Raw genomic sequence first — 27480 nt, forward strand, 5'->3', positions numbered from 1 at the left:
AATCGTGAATTTCCATCTATACATTTAATTTATCGTCCAATAAGACAAATGGTTTATGCAATATTATTTAATTTAAATCACAAAATTTTCCTGGCAACTAATGGAAAAGAAAAAAATTGTAATGAAAAAATTAAAGTGCCTGATGTTATTATTAAGGAATGGATATGGTCAAAGAATAATCCATATCAAACACCAGAAGAAGTTAAGGCTGAAAAAATTGGATGGGGAGTACCAACAATTCAGCGTCTTTGGTTTGGGTAAGTTTATTAAAATTATTTTATATTTTATTTTTTTAATTATGATGATGATAATAATGAGTTTTGTACAATAAACTAAAACTCGTTACAGCTCACGAGGGCGTTTCGGGTATGTTTGAGGCTCTCAACGTTTCAATGTTTATTTTTTCATTATCTTAATTTTACTTTAGCACAACTATCCTTATTTAATTCTGCTGATTATAATGTATTTGTGTGCAGTGATGATAATAACCTGGGCACAATTCTCTAAAAAAGAACCCATGGCAAAAATCAAAAAAGAACATTAAGCCATTAGCCAACTTGTATTAATTTATTTTGAGTACTTAATATTGATTCTAGCTCTAGTATAGATGATAAACGCCGAAGACTTCGTGGCTTTTTGACATGTATGAGATCAGATACACCATTAATACTCAACGTTTCACATGTACCTCAACATTTGCTTATCATGGCTTGTGTACTCAGATACATAATGACATATTCTGACAAAAAAATATTACGACGTCAAGAGCTTGATGCATTTATTGCTCAGGCATTTTCACCAAATCTCATGAATGCTCAGTATCTTCAAGATCTGCAGGTACTTATTTATATCAATTTATTTATAAAATAAAATAAATAATAAAAATCATTATATTATTAATTTATTTTAGCTTCCACTTGTTACATTCCGTGGAGTTCAACTTGCCACACTGTTTATGGCTGGTGTTGAAACGGCTCTTTTGGCCAATGATGCTTGTGGTGCACCAATACCATGGCTCATGTGTTGTCCATGGTTGTATTTTGATGGTAAACTATTTCATCACACTCTGGCACGTTCAACAATTGCTAAAAATCTTTTGGAACTTTGTGGTGGTCATATTGATCGTGTTGTTAAAGTTGAAAGAATGCGAAAGGCAATACTTGAAGGCCTTAGTGTTGTCTTCGCCAGACCACCAATTGTACCAACTGTACCGGGTTTACGAGTTCCAACATTACCATCAAATATTTTACCAGTTGGTTGCGTCGTTAATGACACAATAGCACGTGGTCGAACAAACCCACGTAATAACAACAATAATTTATTTAGAGAACTTATTCGTCGTCCAGTACCATCGCGTGGTGGTCGCCTAGAAGTTGCTGGTGTTGTTGTAGGACAATGGGGGGCTAATTATGGACAACCTACAAAACCTCATGCCACTATTCAAGGACCTTCTCGAGGACGCATACCACCCCAGGTATTGACTAAATTATTTGTATGCTTTTTTTTCTCTTCTATAAACAATTGATTGATAATTTTAATGATGATTTTTCAGCCACAATTTCCGCGTATTAATGCACGAATGTTCCAACCAAGGGCAAATAACAATATTAACTCTTCTGCAGTAAGAGGAAAAAAAACTCAAATGAAGGTAGCTTAAAATAAATATAATTTCTCAAACTATTTTATTTATAAGTAAATGATAAATATCTTATAAAATGTCTAGGCCACAAGTAAAAAGAAAGGAATAAAGAAAAACCAAGAAAATGATAATAAAAAAGATATCAAGTTACGTGACAATTCTGTTGAAGAAATTGTTAATGCTGATGAATTTTCGTAAGTAAAAAAATTGAATTTTTATTTTTTAATAATTAATGATCAATTAAATTTTTTAATGTGCAGTAAATTACTTAAAAAAGATATAAATACCAAAGAAATAATCTCAGCAACAGTAGCTGATAAATCTGGTGTTGACCAAACTATTGAAAAGGACAAACTAGTCGCTACTGATGCTATTTCCACTGTCGATGCTGCTACTAATGCTGCTTCACAATCAGTAAAAGATAATTAAAACGTTTTAAGAAAAAAAAAAATTTAATCTCTCGGATGTGACTAAAGACTGCAAACCAATATTATTGGATGGGTATCGAGCGATCGGGCACAAAACAAAAAAAAAAAAAGCAACTTTTTGTGTGCTCAAAATATTCAGTTCAATTCATAACAGAAAAAGTTCAGTTTTTTTTTTTAAATAAAATATTTTAGTTTTTATAGAATATTAACAATTTAATTTAAACTTTTATTTTTTATTATAAATATTAAACTAAAAAAATAATAATAATAATAATTATATTTTTGTATTATTAAATAAATATATATATTATATGTACATATATATATATATATATTTATAAATAACAAAAGTATAATTTCATTATAAGTTTTGTGTTACTACATGTAATGTTTAAGCATGAATAGTAATATCAAGTGCACATTGGCTCGGTGTGCATATAATGCTCTCTGGTAGGAGCTCAAAACTATTTTAAATCGAACTGTGGTATCATGTGGATATTGAGAAGAACGGAAATGTTAATAATTAAATTGTTACAATTTTCCCACTGCCAAATACTAGCTCGCTATGCATTGTAAAAAATAATACTTCTGACAAATGAAGAAAAAATAGAAATGATTTTTTTTTCTTTATCTCATCGAAACTACTTGTTTACCAACTTTCAATCCAAGATCAAGAAAAAAAAACTAATTTGGAATAGCACCAAATCAGCTGTTAAAAAGAAAAAAAATGTATTGTTGAATAAGCGTAATTATTTTTTTTACCATAATAGAAATGTATATTCTCCGGTATCATGTGAAATGCTCGCTTTGTCCAATCTTGCCTACATATATCGTGATTCATATAAAAGTATATAATGTAATTTATGTTGACCAATTTATGAAACAAAAAAAAACTGCAGAGAGTGCCTCGTAGATGAACAATGAGAATAATATTACTAGCTGTAGTTTTTTTAATTTTTTTTTTTTAAAACGACGACTTTTTTCTAAAACACAAAAAAGTAAAAAAAATATGTATCAAGTCGTAGCATTATTAACGCAGAGACTGCTTTTCACCATACCCTTTATTACAACGCATAAATCCTTGAATAGTTTGTTTCTCAATTAAAATGTGTAGGATTTTTCATCAAGTATGATTTTTTTGAGAAATACATTCATTTTCAAAAAAGTATATATGAGCTGAACCGTAAATGTCTGTTATAATAAAAAATGAAAACATTATTGAAACATAAATACATTATTTATGATAATATGCAGCACTATTATTATTATAAATTATAAATTATTATTAAATTTGGATGTAAAAAATACGCAATAGAGTATCTAATAATTTTTTTTTTAATTTGTTCAGTTTTTATAGATGAAGAACAATGTACATATTTATTTATTCGAATAACGCCCGAATTAGTGTGTTACTGTGTGAAAGAAGTTTATTGATAACAAATAAAAAAGTATATGAGGCATAAATTAATAATTGACTTGAATGGAGATAGCCTCTTAAGAGTTAAATTAATGTGACAAATAAATAATATTATTTGTTAAAAAAAAAAAAAAAATCATAACGTGATAATGCCGTTAAACGAGATATTATAACGGTCAAGATTGAAAATGAAAAAATATGTTATATTTTTGTAGATTTGTTATTGCATTAAATGTATCATGACAATTATGAGATAACTTTAACGTGCGATAGTTTTTTAATATTTAAAAAATAAACAACGTAAGAGTAGCCATGTTAATTAATTATTTATGAATGTGATCAACAATAATTATTTCAATGCTAGACAAATCTTTGGTCATTGTTTATTATTATTATTATTATTATTAGAATATTATTATTATTATTAGAATATTATTATTACAATATTATTTTATAATGCGTTCAGAGATAAGCATTTTTTTTTTTTTTTTAATATTTATCTTATTCTTTAAAATTAAATGTGATAATTGCATATGGTTACCAAAGTTTTGTTTGGCTAATTAATTGTGTATAAATGTCAATTAATACACAATGAAATAATAATAATGGAAGTCTCAAAAATTGATAATTAGTTTGAAACTTTATATGTGAACAAATCGAAACAACTAACTAAAATTAGAACCACTGATTTCGAACTAATCATGAAAAAAACGTGAAATTATACGAATCGTATTTGAGCTTGCTAAAAGTTATAATTTTTTCATCAAGAACAAAAGTTTCCTTACAAAGTAAAAAAAGTAATACAAATCAATGTTTATGTAAAACTACATATATCGTATTTTTCGAATGATTCAATATAAACCACAAAAATTAAATAATAATTCAAGATGAATAATTTAAAAAAAATCATTCAACGACTAAAAAATAAAAATTTGCGAATAGTTAAAACTAAAAAATGACACTCGAAAAATGCAATTAATTGCGCAATTCACACACTTCTAAATAAGGTATGATAAAAATTATGAATGATGATAAACGACTAAAATACTTCAATTGAAATAGAAATTAAGAAAATAAATTTAAAAAATGCGATGATGATTATTGAATTTTTCCGAATAAACAGTTTAATCATTTATAAATTTCTTAGTTTTTGACAACGGAAAAATTTTACTCAAGAGAATATTTCAATAATATAGAAAATGATTAAAAAATTTAAATAATCAAATATAAATGTAATAAATGAAAAAGAAAAAGATGGAATCAATTTCTTTTGTTGTAGCCTATACTGGGACCCACAACAGAAAAAAACTACTTGATTATACTGTCATAAAAACTTAGATGAAATGAAACAAAAAACAAAAAATCATAGTTTTAATTTCTGATAATAATATGTAAACTCAATTCCAGAATTTCACGCATCAGATTGATAAAAGAAATATATAAATATATAAAATAAATATATATTCCAGATGAAAAATCGGTATATAGTGCCTGATAAGCAGTTCGTAGTTTATATCAAGAAAGATGGATTTTCTAATAATTTCATAAACAGTAAAGAAAAAAAAGAAACGAAAATTGTTAGAATGTCATAAAAAAAAATTAAAAATACAAAAAATAAAAAAAAATAAAAAAATGAAAACCAATGCTATTGATGTAGATAAAACATAAGTGGGTCCTAATATAATAACATTAATGAAATAGTACGTAAAAGACAAGAAAAAATAATCTTACAATGTTTTTTTTTTTAAACAATAAATAAAAATATTTAATTATTTATAGGTACGTCCGATGTATTCTCGTGTTTAACTGTTTCCATCTAAAATATAATTTTAAATTTCCCTTTTTTTTTTTTCAATCTCATAAATGCGAAATACACCATACTTTTTGCGGTGCAGTTTTTTTTTTTTTAAATTTTCTTTTTTTAAACCAAGAAGGCTAGACACCAGGAGAGTTCACTATGTACATATATTGGGAATGGGCAAGAAGACTCGAGTCAATGGGACAAAAAACGTCGTGAAATGAGGCTTGCACATTTAGCCGTAGAGGCAAAAGAGCAACGCCGAGAGTAGTCAATGTGCCTCAACCCCCTTTGATGTACGCAGTTGCCGTCATTCGTCGTACGGTAATTGATTAAAATTAGTACAGTCACCCAGAAAATTATTGATTTTATTAAAAAACATCAATTGTGAATGTAATTTTTCGAAAAAAAATAAAATATTAAATAAGGATAAATCGCATCTAGATATTGTTTAATTGAATACATTTACATTGTTGTAATGCTTTTTTGTTTGTGTCATAGAATGTATGTGTGCACGTAAGCAGTATTTCAAAAAAAAAAAAACCACAACTATCGAAGTAGTTGAAAAAAAATTCACCTTCGTAAACTTGAATAAATTTTTGGGAAAATAAAAATAAATTAATAATAATAATAATAAATAAAGTGAGAACAAAAAACATATTAAGTATTCAAAATGAATTTATTAAACATATTCTATCCTTTTGGTATTTATACAAAACTTATATTATGTAGATAAAAATTCGTTCAAAAATGATCAACTTGATAATAGTATTTATTTGTTTTTAATTCTAATTTTATCATGAATTTATGTTTTGAAGAGGTAATACGACAAGTGTTTTTAAAACTATCAATATCGTTGATGCAATAATTTTGCTTTTATTCTCTAAAATATGAACATATTGCAATGAATATTGAGATATATTTTCTTTATCGTTTACTTTCTGTATTTGCTCATCAGATTCATTTTTGTCATTGCCAACAATTTGTACCGTCAATTTGCAAAAATTTTCGCCTCCAACTCTGTGTTTTTTTAGCCAATCTTGAATTTCAAGAATTTGAAGTTTGCTTATTGCTTCAACTTCTTTGGGTAGCCGATCAAATATATAATCACCTGATGTGATTTCTGACCAATTTCTGTCAAGCTCTTCCTTCAAATGATTGTCAGCACACTGCTTGATATAAAGTAGAGAATCCTTAAACTCTTTCAACTCATCCTCGTCCATTTTGCCCAATGAATCATCAAATGTTTTTAAGAACTCTTCAATCCTGTTGTCAATATGCTCGACGCTGAATTTAGATGCCTGGGTGCAAACCGTCACCGAGAATCCCATAACACCATATGTGTCCCTGAATCGGCAGGATACATTGTAGCCTAATTGCTCCAAAGTTCTGAGTTGATTGAACAATGGCTCTTCCATGATCATTATTATCATTTCAATAATTACAGACAGCTGCATTGTAGATTTTGATTGATAGTAATTCGTCACAACTGAGTTGGTGTCAATTGGATTAAAATTTTTAATTCGACAACACTTGATTCCTTTTGGTATTTCATATACTCGTATTGTTGGTACAATTCCAGGCAGTAAAGCTTTGCAACTAAGTCTCTTAAAAACTTTCAATGAATGTGCGATCACATCAGCTTTTGGCATATTACCTTGTGCAAGGCATTTGATATAAATACTGTCCATAAATTTTTTTGAAAGAATTTTAAACTTATCAAAAAATATACTTGCTGCTGCAGTGTGTTTATCAATTGATGTCCAGTGTGGAATCGTCAATATTGATAATCTAACTTCATTATTCAATTTTGAAGGTTTCAAAACATGTTGTAATATGATTTAATCTGTTGTTTTTTCATAACCTCAAATAAATCTTCACGAACTAATACAGAAAGTTCTGAAATGTATTTGGCAATTGTCTGAAGAACAAGAGGAAGTTTTTGATTAAATCCCCAAACTTTAATGATCATGCCTCTTTCATGAGCTTGAATATCGTAATTCAACTCAGCTGCTGTTGCTGGATACAGCTCTTCTACCAATTGTTGTTTTAATATTGAAACCATCAGATCAACTATTACTGAACCTTCGGGTGAATTATGTATTAATGGTGATATTAGTAAATAATTAATGTAACACTCAGGAAGGCGAAATTTTGCGTCTGGCTTATACCAAATTTCCGAGAGATTATCTTGGTGAATTTTTTTTGGATATTCTTGATTTTCAATTGGAATTAACGTAAAATCATCAGTAACAAATTTATTTGGTTCTGGCAGATGAAAGCTGGGTAATGGTTCAATTGTTTTCCAATTGTTTATCCAATCTTCAGGAATTTTAGTGTCAGTGTATTTTGTCCTAAACCACGGTTCAATTTTTTCAAAATTATCATCATCATTTCTTGTTAAAAATAATGATGTTGACATTGTCAGCATTCAGGGCTTCGATACAAAGAACAATTGATACTGGATCATACTCAAAGTAAAGCTCTGAACCAGTAATATAATCTATTGGCGGATAAAATTGCATACTTTCACACATTTGTTCAACATAGTCACAAGGTGCTTCATCATCAGCAAATCGAAAATTAGTTTCCTCAATTTTACAAATTTCATCGTAAATGCGTTTTTTTGGTCCTATTTTCTTGAGCATATTGATATAAGAAAAAACAGCATTAAGAACATCCTTGATGTGAACGTGTCCAAGATCAGTGAGAACAAGGAAATGCTGAAAAGAGCATACATTGAACTATGCTCAAATCCAGATTCACCGTTGCCAGAAAATATGTCAAGACACCACATTTTTTCTCAGGTAAGATATTAACGAACCTTTACCTTCATGACCAATTATCCAAGAAACATATTGATGTGGCTTTGATTTATACAAATGTTGCAACGTTGGCATTGCCCATGTCAATTCAATCTGACAAACATCTTTACTGGGTTTTATTTTATAGATTCGCTTGAACGACGGTGTATCAAATGACTCGGCACCCATGAATTTACTGAAATCATCTGAAGGAAGATTATTACATGGTACATTTGCAAAACATTTTTTAACATAATCTTCCAATGTGTCTAGTGGTAATCTTGCCTGGATTGTCACTGTCATGCGATGTGCTGAATAGTGACGTTCTCGAAATTCGTGCAATGTTTCGTAAAGCTTATCTTCGGTAACATTGTCTTTTAGAGTAACTAGATTCCCCCAAGTAAATTTTCTTGATGGATGATCATGCTCAGCAAAGCTGCAAAAGAGTTGCTCTTTCCTGTACGAATCTAATGGAAGTGCCATTTGAAATTCACTCTCCACAGCTTCTCGTTCTCGAGTTATTGCATCTCTCAGCATCAATGGACTTACAAAAAATTGAGCAAATCTATCAAGTGCTGGAAGTAAATATTTTTCATTAATTTCAAAATAAAACGTTGTTTGTTCACATTCCGTTGATGCATTGTTTGAGCCACCGTGTTTTTTTATAAATACATCAAAATCATTTTCGAGTGGATACTTGGTTGAGCCCATAAATACCATGTGCTCAAGGAAATGAGCCATTCCTGGTATCTCCGGTGGGTCAGAAAAACTACCAACACCAACACAAAGACCACAAGCTGCCATTTTTTCTTCTACATTTGATGATTTTCGTTTTTGGCAATCGTCACCATTATCAATCCCATCTACTTCCTCACTATCACCACTGTCACCGGAATCAACATCATCATCTGAGTTATCTGATTCACTCTCGTCATCTTCACTTTGTAATGAATCACCTTGATGACAATTAATTGATTTATTGTCATCATGCAAGTCAGCAATTAATAATGCTGTCAATCCATTCGGTAATTTGATAACCTTATAATCTTTCTTATCATTTTCTGACTTAACAGGCGTATCTAAATAGTCAACTTTAATATCTACAAACTTATTATCAATAATGTCATGCTTAGTTGTTTTTTCAATACATCCTTGTGCCATATTGCATAAGTTGATTTCAAGGTTATAGTCAACTTGCAAACGTGCTCTTTTCGTAGTTATTATTTTTTTATTATTTTTGAATTTTTTATTTATCACAGTAGAATTAAAACATCGTTTTGGCATTATTCGACAGATATGTATTAGATCATGGAGGTGAATGAGGAGTTTAATCTTTGCCTTTTTACCCTTTTTACTGTGTTAAAGCCATGGAGTATAAAACTCCATGCAGTGTTGCCCTGCACCCGTATTCACAGGGCATTACAATTTAGGGCTTTTTTCCTCCACTGGCGGCGCTTGTGAGCTTTTGTATGTGAAATCTATATTTGCCGCACAAATGCTATCAGGCAAAAGAAGCCCTAAATTGTATGTATTATTCTGTGAATACGGGTGCAGCACCCGTATTCAGAGGATGTTCTCATTAGGGCTTTTTTTTCCGATGGCGGCGCTTGTGAACTTTTTATATAGATTTTCAGTGATGGGTACCCATCCACTATTGCAGTTCATTATGTGGCAAATTTACATGAAATAGTTCGTAGCTTGTCAAATTTTTTATATAGATTAATATACAAAGTTTACAAGCGCCACTCAATAGAGGAAAAGCCCTAAATTGTAATGCCCCGTGAATTGGACTCAGGGCATTACAATTTAGGGCTTTTTTCCTCCACTCGCGGCGCTTGTAGAGCTTTTGTATCTGAAAACTACATAAAAAAAATTGTACAAGCGCCATCACCGGCAAAAGCCTAAATTGTATAAAATTTACCCTGTGAATTGACTGCTGATAATCATTAACTGTCCAATTACGGCTATTTACAATTTGCGGTATTTTTGCCGCTGATGGCGCTTGTAAAAATTTTTTTTATATAGATTTTACATACAAAAGCTTCACAAGCGCTGTGAGTGGTGAAAAAAAGCCCTAAATTGTAATGCCCTGTGAATTGGACTGCTGGTAGGATTATATGCTACCGGTAATTTACTGGTAGCTTACCAGTAAATACTACTGGTAGATAACTGGTAGCTCCTACCAGTAATTTCCAACCAGTATATTACTGGAATTCTACTGGTAGATACTACCAGTAGGAACTACCAGTAATCTACCAGTAAAATTCCAGTAACAAATTACTAGTATGTGGTTATCTGGGTAAATGGTCGATTTTTGAGGTTTCATACACTTACAGTAAGATACTGTAAGATACTGTAAGAAACTGTAAGATACCTCTGACGCCATTTTGAACATTCTTATTGACTGTCAACTCGACAATTAGTTCTTATTGCTCGATATATATTGGTACATGTAATTTATTTGTTATATAAATATATATAATATCAAGGAAAACCAGTTTTAAGGAATTAATGTTGCTTGAAACATATTTGGTAACATTATTCCTTAGCTCCATCTTTTTTCTAGCGACCTTTTTCTCGACATTTCTATTTATTAAATAAATAATATACATGTCAAATATTTTTGAAAGTTATAGAAATGTCCAAGAAAACAGTAGCTAAGGAAAAGATGTAGCCATGAATTAATGTTGCTTGAAAAAAATTTCTTTTGGTAACTGTAATTTTAAGTTATCCTTTTCCTTAGCTACTATTTTACTGGGATTTTTATTTATTTAAAAAATAAAATGCATGTAATTTTATTTATTAAATAAATTAAAATGTCCAAGGAAAAGCAGTAGCTAAGAAAAAGATGTAGCTAAGAAATTAATGTTGCCAAAAAATTATGTTTTAAGGAATTAATGTTGCTTTAATTTTAAATAACTAATTTTTTAAATAAATAAAAATCCCAAGGAAAAATAGTTATGGGAAGATGGAGCTAAGGAATTACAGTTGCCAAAGAAATTCTTTTTGAGCAACATAATTTTTAGCTACATCTTTTCCTTAGCTACTGCTTGTTTTTGGAATTTTTATTTATTTAATAAATGAATTACATGTATTTATCGAATAAAAAGAAATTGTAGCACGAAGGTTCCACTTTTATTCGTAAGAGGCGCTGGGAACGCAATGTAAGATACCTCGATGTATGAAACCGATGATGTAAGATACGGTATCTTACATGGTATTTTACACATGTAAGATACCAAGGTATCTTACCTACCCAACACTGTAGATTTTACATAGAAAAGCTTCACAAGCGCCGCCAGCGGAAAAAAAAAGCCCTAATGAGAACATCCTCTGAATACAGGTGCTGGGGTATAGCACTACATGTATTTTTATGTGCTTATTTGCCACAAGGGACCCTAGACTGAGTCTAGTGAGTATAAGTATAGCCCGCCATATTGTATTGAGATGGTAAATCGGTTTATTTCTACGTTATCTGTCGCGATTCTTTCTTACCCGCTAACAAGAAGACTAGAAAGAAGGAGAGTCAACTCCGTACATTAGAAATGGGACAAAATATGTCCTGTACCTCGAGCTTCTCAAATTCGCCAATTTGGCGCTGATTGTTCTCAGTACCTTATCATATATATTTCATACTAAATATATGATAATTTAGTATTAAATATATGGTACTTATGCGCTAACTATTTTTAATAAATATTGTTATAGCGCAGATTCGTTTGGGATAGCGTTTTTTATTTTTTTTTTTTTTCTGTCATGTTATTTATATATATGTTTTATATCAAAATTATACGTAAATATTCCACGAGTTTGTTGCATCAAAAAGTGCTCGGAAAACCAAAAACAAGAGTGATTTGTCGGCTTTTTCAGATACCAAAAGTAAGTAAGTTCAACATCGTTAGACCAACACTTTGATAAAAAAGAATTCTTGCCAGAATTTGATTGTTTTTGTTTATGTTAACAGTTTATCATTAATTGATGTTTAAAAAATCATACTTCTTGCATGCTTATAAAATCATTGATGTATTTGTTTTTGTTAAAACCCTATTTATTAACTTTTCTACTGATAATCATTGAATTTAAATTTTGTTTACTATTTTCATGTTTCTTATTTTCTGCAGGATGCTCGTGTAACATGGCTTAATGTGATAGTTGTTAACAATTTTGTGAACTATATTTTCAAGAAGAAGATATAATTTGATTATTTCATACAATAAATCCCAAACATTGTTGATATAATGTCAATAGTGAGACCAAAACGTAGATGTGCAGCAAGACAAACATAATCATAGTTTTGATGATCCATGTGCTGTATTATCTAAGTCAGCAACTTAAAAATCGTGTGATGCTGCAGATGAAAATAAGATTGAAATTAAAATTATGCTGGCTGATCGTATACAAATAACTGATAAATTTGTTAATTAGTCATAATAAAAAAGTCCAAATAATATATTGTTGATTTTTAGGAATACGAAGTTAATAGTTATAATTAAAAATATTGTTATTGAATAACAACATTGAGTCTTGCTACGAAAAATTGAGCACTTTCAAAAATATTTCTACCATCATAATTATGTTACTTGTTAATTTTTAAAAAAGTTACTTATCGATCATCATCACCCAGTGAATTTTTTGTCTGTTTAATATGGATCAACAAATTGATAAACCTGATACATATATTCCTTTGACATTGCTCTAAAGGCTTGTGGCCACTACCATAGTTTTCCGACCAAGTTCTATGCCATAGCACTATGGCAGAAATAGTTCACATATGACGGCTATAGGGCGGCGTTTTAATCGTTTTTTGAAATTGTTTCAGCTGTACCAACTTGCTTAGAAGCACATAAAAAATAAATAAAAATATAACCTTTCTTATTTGTTGACAATTTGATATTTTGACAGTCAATCATTATACATGTGTAAATATAATGAAACAAATTTATTAATAAGGCTAACCATTGTTGTTGTATTTTCTTAATGTTGGCTGTATCAAAAAATACTAGTGTGAAGTTAGCGGTTCTATGCTGAAAATGCTGCACGCAGCATTTTTTCAACATAGTCCTCGGCGGCCATTTTCTAGTAAATTTCTAGTGAGATATAGTGACACAAGTGCTATGGCATAGAACTTGGTCGAAAAACTATGCTAGTGGCCACATGCCTTAAGATGATCGCATAATAAACCTGCGCTATAACAATATTTATTAAAAATAGTTAGCGCATAAGTACGGCTGAGAACAATCAGCGCCAAATTGGCAAATTTGAGAAGCTCTAGGTACACGACATATTTTTTGTCCCATTTGGCCTATCCCCCACTACAGGGAGTTGACTCTCCTTCTTTCTAGTCTTCTTGCCCGCTAAATTGAATTTCTTTTTGATGATTGTAATAACTATATTTAGGTAATTGATTAATTTGAATAAATAATAAGCTATAGAAAAAAGGTCTAAGAAAAGAATGTAGCCACATATTATGTTATAAAAAATTGATTCAGCTAAAAAAAATAAACATGTAAAAAACATCTTTTCCTTAGCTACATCTTTTCCTTGGACATTCGTATTTTTATAAAATAAATTTACATGTATTTTATTTATAAAATGAATTTATATAAAAAAATGAATATGTCCAAGGAAAAGCAGTAGCTAAGGAAAGGATGGAGCTAAGGAATTAATGCTGCCAAAGAATTATGTTTTAAAAAAATATATTTGCTTGAAATATATATTCTTTGTAGCATTTTTCCCTTAACTACTACTTTTCATGGACATTTTATTTATTAAAAAGAAAAATACAAGTCTTTTATTTAAAAAATAAAAATTGTCCAAGGAAAAGCAGTAGCAGAAAAGATGTAGCTAAGGAATTAATGCTACTGCCAAGAATTATGTTTTAAAAAATATATTTGCTTGAAATATATATTTTTGGCAGCATTAATTCCTTAGCTACATCTTTCAACTACTACTTTTCCGGACAATTTTATTTTTAAATAAAATACATGTATTTTATCTATTTAATAAATAAAAATGTCTAAGAAAAAGCAGTAGCTAAGGAAAAGATGTAGCTAAGGAATTAATGCTGCGAAAAAATATATATTTCGAGCAAATATATTTTTTTAAAACATAATTTAAAAAAAAAATAAAAATGTTATTGTTCTTTTTTTTAATAACCGTCCTCTCATTGCATATATAAATTCTACTTCATTTATTGCTATTATGACTGCGGTGATATCTATATAATAACATTATCAGCATTGAAAATTTTTTTTTTTTTTTTTTGCTAAAATAATTTTACCTGCACATGAATTATTTGGTAGATGATTTCTTGTATTTTTTCAATTCGGAATTAATCTTTATTATATTTTCATTTTTCTCATCGTCTTCGAATTTTATATTAGCCTCTGTTTATTATCTTTTGTTGATTAACTTTTCTCACTAATCTTTCAGTGATCATATATTTTTTGTTCAACTTGAATATTTAATAATTTATCATATGTTAATAATTTTCCTTTCCGTTTTATACATTTTATTGATAACGGTGCCTCAATAAATCCATGATCTTTATTTGCAAATTCTCCAAAAAAAAAAATACATCTTATTTTGTCACTCTCATCACATATATCTATCGTAAATTTTTTACCAGTTCGCCTCGTCCGTTTTCCCATTCCTTTATTTCACTTTTATTTCTAATTCGTGCTCGAATTGTATCACTGTATTGAATTTTTAATTTAATTTTTTATGTAAATTATATTCATTTCTAATTTTTGACTTACAATATTGTGTTTAATTTTCAATCTGTTATTTTTTCAATTTTCTTATTCATCAATGTAATTTTTGTTGTGTTTTTTCACTCAGTTTTATTTTTTTTTCTTCATTTTTGGATTGTTCCCTTTTTGTTTTCTTTTACCCATTTCGATTTTATTGGCTTATGATTTCAAAAATTTCGTTGTATCTGTTCTCAAATTGGTTAAAAATGATAGATGTTTTTTTTTTTTCTATTGATGATGTGATGTTGTTGCATTAATTTTGTTTTTTTTATACGTCATTAATGTTTGGTTATTATATATTGTTTTTGATTTACCTGAAATGGATTCTGATTATTCTCCACATTATTATATCTTAAGTCACATATATTGTATTATTTTCTTCTGTTTTTTTTTTCAAACTTGTCATTTCATTTTTATTTTTTTTTTGTGATTTATTTGATAATATCTCTTAGATTTCCATTCGCATATTAAGAGGGGGTAACATAATTGAAATCATATTTTTTTTTATATATTTAGTAGTTTTTCTTTCATATTTTTCCATATTTATCATATTTTTCGTTATATTCAGTGATTTTTTCATGATATTTTGCTATATTTTTCGATATTTTCCTTTATGTTTACTGATGTTTCCCCGATATTTTCCCATTTCATCGTGTTTAGATTAATTAAGGGACTTTCGAGGGATCTACTATGGTTAGAGGGGGGAGGGGAGAACTTAATTGATATGTTCCTGTATTTATCGTAATTTTTCTTATATTTACTGATTTTTCTTTGATATTGTCATATTGTTTTCTACATTTTCCTTTATATTTACTGATATTTTTCCATATATATCGTATTTTTCTTTATATTCAGTGATTTTTCTTTCATATTTACTGATAATTTCCATATTTATCGTATTTTTCTTTATATTCAGTGAGTTTTCCTTCATATTCACTGATATTTTCCCATATTTATCGTTTTTTTCTTTATATTCAGTGATTTTTCTATATTTTCCTTCATATTTAATGATGTTTCTCATATTTATCGTATTTAGATTAAGGGACTTAGAAAATTTCGGGGGGGGGGGGGTCCAGATGAAAAGCGAAACCAATAGGAAATTAAAATTCCCTAAAAAAAATAAAATTGTCCAAGGAAAAGCAGTAGCTAAGGAAAAGATGTAGCTAAGGAATTAATGCTGCCAAAGAATTATGTTTTAAAGAAATATATTTGCTTGAAATATATATTCTTTGGCAGCATTAATTCCTTAGCTACTGCTTTTCCTTGGACATTTTTATTTATTAAATAGATAAAATACATGTATTTTTATTAAAAAAAAAAATAAAAATGTCCAAGGAAAAGCAGCAGCTGAGGAAAAGATGTAGCGAAGGAATTAATGCTGCCAAAGAATTATGTTTCAAAAAAATATATTTGCTTGAAATATATATTCTTTGGCAGCATTAATTCATAGCTACCTTTTCATAACTACTGCTTTTTTATTTTATTTATTAAATAGATAAAATACATGTATTTTTTATTAAAACAAATTGTCCAAGGAAAAGCAGCAGCTGAGGAAAAGCAGTAGCTAAAAAATTAATGCTGCCAAAGAATTATGTTTTAAAAAAATATATTTGCTTGAAATATATATTCTTTGGCAGCATTAATTCCTTAGCTACATCTTTTCCTTAGCTACTGCTTTTCCTTGGACATTTTTATTTATTAAATAGATAAAATACATGTATTTTTATTTAAAAAAAAAATAAAATTGTCCAAGGAAAAGCAGTAGCTAAGGAAAAGATGTAGCTAAGGAATTAATGCTGCCAAAGAATTATGTTTTAAAAAAATATATTTGCTTGAAATATATATTCTTTGGCAGCATTAATTCCTTAGCTACTGCTTTTCCTTAGCTACATCTTTTCCTCAGCTACTGCTTTTCCTTGGACTTTTGTATTTTTATAAAATAAATTTACATGTATTTTATTTATAAAATAAATAAAAATTCCACGGAAAATATTCACTTAAGGATTACAGGTTGCCAAAAAATCATATTTTAAGCAACATTATTTTCTTAAAACATAATTTTCTAGCTAAGGAAAGCAAGTTGTTCACCTGTTAATTTCTTTGGCAAAATCTTTTTTAGATAAATTAACAGGTAAACAACTTCCTTTCCTTAGCTACTATTCTTCCTATAGCTTTTTATTTATTCAAATTAATAAAAAGCTATGTGAAAAATATTAGCTAAGGAAAGGAAGTTGTTTACCTGTTAATTTATATAGAATTAATTTTGCTAAAGAAATTAACAGGTAAACAACTTCTTTTTCTTAGCTGCCATTTATCCTTTATCTTTTCATTTCTATAAATTAATAAAAAGCTATGGGAAAAATATTAGCTAAGGAAAGGATGTTGCCCACATGTTCATTTCTTTGGCAAAATTAAATTTCTATAAATTTACATGTGGCTACATTTTTTTACAGACATTTTTCCTATAGCTTTTTATTAATCATACGATATTTAATAAATAAATAAAAATAAAAAATATTAGTCACATTTCAAATTATAAAGTAAATCAGTCGGTAGCATAGTTCGGGCCTATATTGAAGATATTATTGTCATATTATCCACATTCTCCTCTCCTTTCGCCCAAACTCAAAAATCGGTCTCTGCGCATGAGAAAAATCTTCAGTTAGGGAAAAATATAAGCCCAGAAAAAAATACACGTAGTGCTATACCCCTGGTGTTGCCAGACTCGGTAGCCATCTTCCCACTAAAAATGTTATGAAAAACCACTAGATTGAGCTACTTACCCACTAAACTTTTGAAAACTTTAAAATTTACTCAAAAAAGCAAAAAAAAAAAAAAAAGGAAATGAATTGTAATTTTTTTTTAAATTTTATTATTATTTTACAGATATACTGTCGATACATTTTATATGTTTTTGTTTTTTCTTATGATATGATAATGAAATATTAATATGCGTTTTATATATCTATATATGTTTAAATATTGTTGGTAATTTTATATTAAAATATTAATATACATTTTATAAATATGTATATAATCGTAAAGGATATTAAAAATGATATTTTCATGCTCCAAATAAAGTCTTGACCTTCTTCTTCTTTGTATTGTTCTTTGACACCATCTGAACCAATTACAAGTTTAGAATCAAACAACTTAAAAATGTAACCAGTGAAATCTACCCACTAAAAAACCAACAAAAAAAAAATTTCCCACTAAAAAAACCACTAAACAAAAACTGCCCACTCGATTACCCACTAAATCTGAAAAAAACCACTAAATTTAGTGGGAAAACCACTAATCTGGCAACACTGACTCCATGGTTAAAGCCAGCACCAGTGATGGGTAATTCGACGATTTTCGGGGTATCGTACGTATGATACGTATGATTGTATGATACTACATAAAGTGTATGATAGTTGAAACTGCCCTCTTTTTTCATAAAATGAACTAAATGATTTATTAAACTCTCACTCACACCACTGTACACAGCTGTCAAACTGTTTTTTTTATTACACGATAAATAATAAATAAATTCATCAACGTGTATAAAAAATTTTATTAGAATTAAAACATTATACGAGAAAATATCATTAAACTAACTTTTATCATTAAACTAACTTTCTAATAAATAATATTTAGTGTTCAATAAAATGGCAAGAACTCAACATTTTAAATTTGTCTCGTTATTTAATTAACCCAATTTATAATAATTATCAATTAATTAACAATAAATAAATTGACACTCATTTACCATCATATACACCATAAAAATATGGATCATAACATGGTAGAAATATACAGGTAGGTCCATGCGCATACGTTTTTTTAAGCCAATAAGAAGTGCGGCCCCTACTTTGCCATATTGGCTAAATTGGCGCGATTTTATTTGAATCATAATTTGAAGTACATATCAAAGATCGTCTCAATAAAAAATTGAAATAATAAAGACACATAAACAAATGATTAATTCTATAAAAAATAAAAAATAAAATTCATATTTAACTTTGTTACATATTTTTTTTAACTTTTTTTTCTTATTTCTTTTTTTTTTATCTTCTATAATTTTCTCATTCAAAACTCTAAGTCAAATGTACGTACAAGTATGTACCAAACATTGTCTTGCATTCAGTGCAATATTTGGATTGTTTTTTTCATCCATACTTTTAGTTTGTTAACTAAATATGTAAAAATTCCTTTTATTTTTCCTAATTGTTTTTTGTGAAAAAGTAAAAATTTAACTTCTAATTGTTTTGACACATTTATATATATGTATAATTATTAAACAATATTTTTAAAGTTTTTAATTATGGTTAATGTAAATTTTTAAACATGTTCTGCATTAATTAATAACAGTATAATAATAATAGTATGACGGGCACACAAATTTACACACATGCAAAAAAGATGGCTAATAATAATAATATGACGGGCACACAGATTTACACACATGTAGACAAGATGGCTACTTAGAGTTTTGCGCAGTAGAATTTATTTTCGTCCGAGGAATGGACATACCTGTATATTTCTACCATGGATCATAATAGGTGCTTTCTTTTGTGTATTTATTTTTTTTCACTTTAATGCGCATGATCATGCACATGCGCATATTATGCAAACATGAGAAGAGAACAGTGGCGTCGAAACAAATAATTCTTAAAAAATAAGAATTAAAACATGGCTGGTCCAGCTCCTTATGTCCTACGCTGTTGCAATCTGACTTTTTGCCGACTGCGCATTTGAATGCGCATGCGTGAAAATAAACAGGAAAAAAAATAAACACCCAAAAGAAAGCACCTATTATAATACGCGGATCATGCGCACTTGTGAGGTAAACACACGTAATACCCCACAATAGGCTGTCGCTGACTTAATTTTGGAGTAAGTCAGTTCGAAAAACTACCAACTGCAGCGCTGACATCAGCCCTAAACAAAGAAGAAAGACAGAACATAATATTCTTATTCACTCTAGCATGTACAATTATGTTTATACCAGGAGTGCTATTCTTGGTTCCGTATTGCGGGAGTTATTGCGGGTCCCGCAATAACGATTCGCCGACAAGAAATGTTTGTCGCAATAGAAAAATATGAAGGCGCTTGTTGTTGCTTTCATGTAAAAAGTCGTATGCAAATGCAAAAATAAAGTAGAATTTACATGAAAGCAACAACATGCGCCTTCATATTTCAATTGCTAACTGTCGGCAGGCGAACCTCCACATCTGGATAAACTCTTTCACAATTAAACCTTCTTGGACTATTCAGGAGTGCTATTCTTGGTCCCGTATTGCGGCTGCCGTATTCACTGGGCATTACAATTTAGGGCTTTTTTCATCTACTGCACCCGTATTCAGAGGATGTTCTCATTAGGGCTTTTTTTTTCCGATGGCGGCGCTTGTGAACTTTTTATTTAGATTTTACATAGAAAAGCTGCACAAGCACCACCACCGGAAAAAAACTTGCTAATCATCTACTGACCGAGTGGCATTGTATGTAAAATCTATATGAAAAAAATTTTAGAAGCGCCATCAGTGGCAAAAAAAGCCCTAAATTGTATAAAATTTGCCCTGTGAATACGGCACCCGTACGGAAGCCCAGCAGTCCAATTCACAGGGCAAATTTTTTACAATTTAGGGCTTTTTTTTGCCGGTAATGGCGCTTGTCAAATTTTTTTTATATAGATTTCACATACAAAAGCTCTACAAGCGCCACCAGTAGAGGAAAAAAGCTCTAAATTGTAATGCCCTGTGAATTGGACTGCTGGAGTGCCATCGTGTGTGCTGTGTTACTAACCGTCGTGTGTTAATAACACAGCAGCATTTTATTGATTTTCGTTTGCTGTGTAAATGACACACACTGAAATATAATAAAACTGGAAGGCTTTCCCTCTCACTCACGCATGCGCACATTAAATCTTGTACAGTCAACGTCAAAACAAACAAGTACTACACGGTATAAAAGTTACATTATATTTCAGTAGTCTCAACCAATTATAGTTGACGTGACTGTACCGACAAGGACAACAGGCCAACCATTGAGTTTCTCTCTCGGCGACACAAAGTTCGGCTTCCAGTTTTATTATATTTCAGTGATGACACACAGCATTTTTGTTCATTTTTAGGTGTGTTCGTTCACCTTTAACACCGAGCGTATGCACGAAGCGTATGCAAGGAAGCGCTAGCGTTTTGCGGTCATTTGAAGAAACTTTAGTAACTAAAATTTACTATTTATTTATTTCTATTCGTTTTTTCCAGTTCTTTCGCTCTCTTTCATTATTATTAATTGGTAATTTGTTCTTGCGTCTGAGAAAAAATTATTAAATTAACAAAATAAACACAATGACTGAAAATAACGAATGTTTTAGTAAATTTTAGTTACTAAAGTTTCTTCAAATGACCGCAAAACTCTAGCGCTTCCTTGCATACGCTCCGACCAGTGTTGGGTAAATGGTCGATTTTTGGGTTTAATACTTTCATACCGGTATGAAAGTATTAAACCGGTATAATACTGGTATGAAAGTATGAAAGTATGAAACTCAGGAACGCCCCCTATGGCATCAAAATTGTCTACCATACCAGCATAAAACTCTCAAATGTCAAATTTTTTGTTGATATATTAATAGATGTATTACAGAATAAACAAATAATATGAACAATATTTGATTATAAAAACAACAACAGTAATGTATTTCAATTTATTTGAACAGATAATAAGCTATTGACAAATGGCTACCCTGGTAGAAATATTTCTCCGGCTTTTTCCGGCTTTCTCCGGCATTACTCCGGCTTTCTCCGGCATTACTCCGTTTTTGGCCCATTTCCGGAGAAACTACTCCGGCATGAGGTTGGTGGCGGAGAAATTACTCCGGCATGAAATTGATGGCGGAGAAATTATTCCGGCATGAGGTTGATGGCGGAGAAATTACTCCGGCATGAGATTGGTGGTGGGAAAATTACTCCGGCATGGTATCGATGGTGGAGAAATTACTCCGGCATGAGATTGATGGCGGATAAATTTTTCCGGCATGGGATTGATGGCGGAGAAAATATTACAATTGTTAATCATAAATACTATTTTTGAGCAGACAAACTAGAAGTATTTTTCATCGGTTGAACATTTTTATAATATGACAATCTATTCTTTTGTGTTCTTTTGGTTCATGGAGAACCACATCCAACCCCGCACATACACATGCTTTATAAAAAAAAAAAATTGTCAAGTTCGCTCACACATTTATAATCTAATCCTCGCCGAGTCGCCGGACGGCTGCCAGAAATACCACCTCTACTGCTCACCATCGCTACTCATATACATGTGTGCGCCACTGTAGCATAGCAGTGGAAGCAACGTAGATTGTTTATTCATTATCTTGTTAAAAGAAAAAAGTTGTAGTGTTGTGCCCTAGTATATAAGGCAATGGAAAATCATATCAATAAACAAATAAAATAATAAAAAAAGTCATATTGTGCCCAGGGCTAATATTAAAACACTCAGAATAAATGAATTCTGCTTGGATAAATTTGTGGTTCAGCAAAATGGCAGCAGCCGACTCACCAACGGACGACAGTCTTTATCCAATTGCAGTTCTGATCGATGACTTATAAAATGCAAATTTACAAGTAAGTACAATAATTATTATTTTTCAAATAATACCAAAGTTTTTTATGTTTGAAAAAAAAAAAATAACTCGATCTTAGTCAGCAAGTGTTTGTAACAATGAGGTTATAACTGGAGCGGTTTTTTTTTATATTAATTTCATCATATCAGTTGACTTATAATTTTTTTAAGATATAAATATTATGAACATTTTATTTTATTACAATTAATGAATATATTTTTATTTTATAGCTGCGATTAAATTCAATCAAAAAACTTTCAACGATTGCCTTGGCACTTTGTGCTGAACATACTCGTTGTGAGTTGATACATTTTGTTCCATTGGTACAACGTTTGGCATTTGGTGATTGGTTTACGTCAAGAACATCGACATGTGGTTTAATAAGTGTATCTTATCCACGTGTAAGTACAGCAACAATAGCTGAATTAAGAAATCATTTTTGTAATTTATGTCAAGATGATACACTAATGGGGCGACGTTCAGCATCATCAAAATTGGGAGAATTTGCAAAAGTTGTTGAAATTGAGTATTTAAAATCTGATTCAATTCTAATGTTTGTTATACTTGCACGAGATGAACAAGATTCTGTTCGTTTATTAGCTGTTGATGCATGTGTTAGTATATTGCAACATTATTACAACGAGAAGATGTTGAACAACGTGTTATGCCAAAATTACGTCAATGTGCTGCTGATTTATCATGGCGTGTACATTATATGATTGATGATAAATTTATAGATCTTGGAAAAGCAGTTAATTATAAACGTACCACATTCCGAAAATATAATTTTAGTTTTTCTGAGTCATTAAATGTGATGGTTAGTTTAAATAAATATATTTGATAAAATTGATGAACATATAACATTTCTACATTGTTTTTTAGTAATCTCATGCCGAATTGATTACTCCGGCATTATTGTTATGCCGGAGTAATTATTCTGGCATAAGATGAATGCTGAAGAAAATGCTTCGGCATAAAACTAGTGGCGGACTAATTTTTCCGACATTACTTTCATGCCGGAGTATTTACTCCGCCATCAATCTCATGGCGGAGTAATTTTTCCGCCGTCAATCTCATGCCGGAATAATTTTGTCGGCATGAAGTTAATGTCGGAAAAATGAATCCACCACTAGTTTTATGCCGGAGTTTTTTCTCCTTCACTGATCTAATGCCGAAATAATTTCTCCTTCACTGATCCCATGCCAGAATAATTTCTCCGGCACGAATCCTATGCCGGGATAATTCCTCCGCCATCAATCCCATGCCGAAATAATTCCTCCGCCATCAATCCCATGCCGGAATAATTTTGCTGGCATTAATCCCATGCCGGAACAATTTCTACGGCATGAATCTCATGCCGGAATAATTTCTCCGCCATCAATTCCATGCCGGAGTAATTTTTCCGCCATCAACTTCATGCCGGAATAATTTCTCCGCCATCAACCTCATGCCGGAATAATTTCTCCGCCATAAATTTCATGCCGGAGTAATTTTTCCGCCATCAACTTCATGCCGGAATAATTTCTCCGCCATCAACCTCATGCCGGAATAATTTCTCCGCCATCAATTTCATGCCGGAGTAATTTTTCCGCCATCAACTTCATGCCGGAATAATTTCTCCGGCACGAATCTCATGCCGGAGTAATTTCTCCGCCATCAATTCCATGCCGGAGTAATTTTTCCGCCATCAACCTCATGCCGGAGTAATTTCTCCGGAAATGGGCCAAAAACGGAGAAATGCCGGAGTAATGCCGGAATAATGCCGGAATAATGCCGGAGTAATGCCGGAGTAATATTTCCACCAGGGTAAGAAACGGATGTAGCTTCCCTGTTAATTTCTAAAGAATTAATTCAGCCAAAGTAATTAACATCCTTTCCTTAGCTACCATTTTTCCCATAGCTTTTTATTATAATTTAAATAAATAAATGGTCATAGGAAAAATGGTAGCTAAGGAAAGGAAGTTGTCACATGTTAATTCATACGAAATTAATTTTGCCAAAGAAATTAACATGCAGGCAACATCCTTTCCTTAGCTACCGTTTTTTTCTATGACCATTTATTTATTTGAATAAATAAAAAGCTATAGGGAAAATGGTAGCTAAGGAAAATTGTCACATATTAATTTTTACGAAATTGATTTTGCCAAAGAAATAAACATGCAGGCAACATCCTTTCCTTAGCTAATATTTTTCCCATAGCTCTTTATTTATTTAAATAAATAAATGGTCATAGGAAAAATGGTAGCTAAGAAAGAGAAGAATCATGTTAATTCATACGAAATTAATTTTGCCAGAGAAATTAACATGCAGGCAACATCCTTTCCTCAGCTACCATTTTTCCTATGACCATTTTTTTTATTTAAATAAATGAGCTATGGGAAAAATATTATCCAAGAAAGGATGTTGCCTGCATGAATTTCTCTGTCAAAATTAATTTCGTATAAATAACATGTGACAACTTCCTTTCCCAACTACCATTTTCATATAGCTTTTATTTGTTTAAATTAATAAAAAGCTATGGGAAAAGTATTAACTACGAAAAGGATGTTGCCAGTACTTTCTTTTGGCTAAATTAATATTTTATGAATTAACATGTAAACAACATCCTGTCCATATAGACATTTTTCCAATAGGTTTTTACATAAATAAAAAAGTAAAAAACTATGGAAAAAATAACTAAGGAAGGGTGTTGCCACATATTGATTTATAAAGAATTAATTGAGCCAAAGAAATTAACAGGTAAGCCTCATCCTTTCCTTAGACATTTGTCAATAGTTTTTAATATATTCAATAAATTTATTACTACTGACAAAAGTCTGAGAAAAGGATGAAGATTATTACTATTATGCTATAATTAAAGGAATGATATTCTTAAATTTAAATTATGAGCAATTCAAAATGGTGTGTGACGTAATATACGAAAAATTCCTACAGATGGCGCTACTAACGTGGTATGAAAGTATGAAAGTATGAAACCTCCGCGGTATAATACCGGTATTATACCGAGGTTTACGACCGGTATGATACCGCGGTATTATACAAACCCAAAACTGGCTCCGACTGAACGAACACACCTTTTGTGTGCTGTGTAACTGACACAGCACACACGTTTTTTTAAGGGTATATAAACGCAGCCAAACATAGGGTTCCATTTACAACAGATGTAAACAAGTATTTGGATTTTAGAGCTGTTTGGCATTGTTTGGAGTATGAATAATGGATATGTTTGTTCTTTTTAAATTTTGAATAACAAACGATGCTTGAATCAGCCAGGAATATTATATGATTTAATAACTATAAATTCAATTTTTTTAGCTTAACATGGCCTCGACCATTCTTTTTATTCAGGTATATTTTTTTTTATCGTAAGATTATTAAATAAAAAATTGCAATATTTTGGAACATGTAGTTTTAAAAATAACTATTATGAAAAAAATTACCATATCAAATTAAACCATTCAGTAGAAAAATATTATATAATAATAGTAAAAATTTTCTTTATTATCATGGTACTAAATAAACAAGTGCAATATAATTTAAAGCATTAAAGTATGTTCTATGTTTAGATTACTATAGGTAGTATGTAAATATTATTTAAAAATTATAATGCACTTTTGTGACCTTGTCTATGCCACAAGCATTCATATTATCATTTTCTTTCTTAACATAAAATTATTTTGCAAAAAATTGCAGTACTTATCATGAAAAAAAGTACTGAGCATATATTCAGATAAGATATTTTTTTTGATAACAACAAGACATAATTGTACTCTTGATGGTTGTATTCCAATATTGTCTAAGCACTCTAAAAAATCATAAAAATTTTCAAGAGTATCATTCGGTACATTTCTAAGCTCTGACTTAAGATGCGTTTGTAAAACCAAGATTGAGTACCATCATCATGTAATTTTCTCAATAAATTAACTTATTGAATATAATTATAAGTTGCTGCAAGAACTTTTTAACTTTAGTTGGACGTAATATTTCCTAATACAATTTTTAGTGACCAACAAGAATTATTTTTCTTCAAACCTGGTTTTCTTTTTTTTTTTTTTCAGCTAAGAGCATTAGTCGATGAAGGTGCATTTTTAGTTTTATCAACTTCATGTTTTTGATTGATCATTTGGATCAAGTGGTTTATACGTGGCTTTCGATTAAAAGTACTTTTATTATGCACATGATATGTTGGTTTTTACGTTGTCATTTAAAATATATTGGTCATCAGAAATTAGAGCAGTAGTTTTAGATTTAATTGTTGGACCTGTATATAAAAAACCATTGGCATTAGACAAAAGTGCATTAACCGGTGCAATATCGATATTTCGTTTTTTATTTAAAGGTATTCCAAATGTTTCCTCACCATCTGTCACTTGAGCAACTAATTTTCGATCTTGATTCGCCATGACAATTGAAAAAATAAAATACTGATAATCTACAATAGAAATCATTTAGATTATTTCTCTATTACAAAATAAATAAATATATTTCAGTAAATCTTAAATATAAACTATTTACTCACAGCAACATAATTAACAACAACAATGAATGATGGTTATTTGCAGCAAGTTGAATCACGAGGATTAATAATGATGACATCTCAGTTTGTTGTGAACTAAGAGTCAACAAATGAATTTATTTCATCTATAAAATGAAAAAAACTAATCACAAATCAAATATTACAAAAAATATTTTTAATTAATAAATATTAATTTAAAAAAAAATCTAATCTTATAGCCTATTTATATTCTGGCTATGTTTAATTTTAAAATAATATTAATCACAAAACCAATTACTAATTATTGAGTAGCAAATAATAGGTCATTTTAATTAAGTAAAAATATTATTCAAATATTGTTTGAATTAATAATAAAATCCAAGCTTGTCAGCAGTCCAATTCACAGGGCATTACAATTTAGGGCTTTTTTCCTCTACTGGCGGCGCTTGTAGAGCTTTTGTATGTGAAATCTATATAAAAAAAATTTGACAAGCGCCATCAGCGGCCAAAAAAAGCCCTAAATTGTATAAAATTT

General features: G+C 30.0%; 2 protein-coding genes, 1 long non-coding RNA gene and 1 pseudogene across 3 annotated transcripts; 2 read left to right on the forward strand and 2 right to left on the reverse strand.

Annotated features, from left to right (window-relative positions):
* Positions 1–3: 3 nt before the first annotated feature.
* LOC122860093 (constitutive coactivator of PPAR-gamma-like protein 1 homolog) lies at positions 4–5810 on the forward strand (the record flags this gene model as incomplete). Its single annotated transcript, XM_044163751.1, has 6 exons — positions 4–257; positions 597–837; positions 911–1474; positions 1553–1648; positions 1724–1833; positions 1900–5810. Coding segments are annotated over 6 exons (1434 nt in total), but the record flags the coding sequence as incomplete, so codon positions are not given.
* Positions 5811–6079: 269 nt separating this feature from the next.
* Positions 6080–9461, reverse strand: LOC122860097 (nardilysin-like). Its single transcript, XM_044163753.1, is given in 5 exon segments — positions 6080–7110; positions 7113–7675; positions 7677–8001; positions 8004–8086; positions 8088–9461. Coding segments are annotated over 5 exon segments (3285 nt in total). The 5' UTR covers positions 9371–9461.
* A 12906-nt stretch (positions 9462–22367) lies between these two features.
* On the forward strand, positions 22368–23308 carry LOC122860098 (annotated as a pseudogene).
* A 2663-nt stretch (positions 23309–25971) lies between these two features.
* LOC122860096 lies at positions 25972–27085 on the reverse strand. The gene is made up of 3 exons (XR_006374422.1): positions 26970–27085; positions 26811–26882; positions 25972–26711 (listed from the first exon to the last, which is right to left on the reverse strand). It is a non-coding gene; the product is annotated as an uncharacterized LOC122860096 (long non-coding RNA).
* Positions 27086–27480: the final 395 nt, after the last annotated feature.

This window comes from Aphidius gifuensis, unplaced genomic scaffold (genome assembly GCF_014905175.1).
Source record: "Aphidius gifuensis isolate YNYX2018 unplaced genomic scaffold, ASM1490517v1 Contig7, whole genome shotgun sequence".
NCBI lineage: Eukaryota > Metazoa > Arthropoda > Insecta > Hymenoptera > Braconidae > Aphidius > Aphidius gifuensis.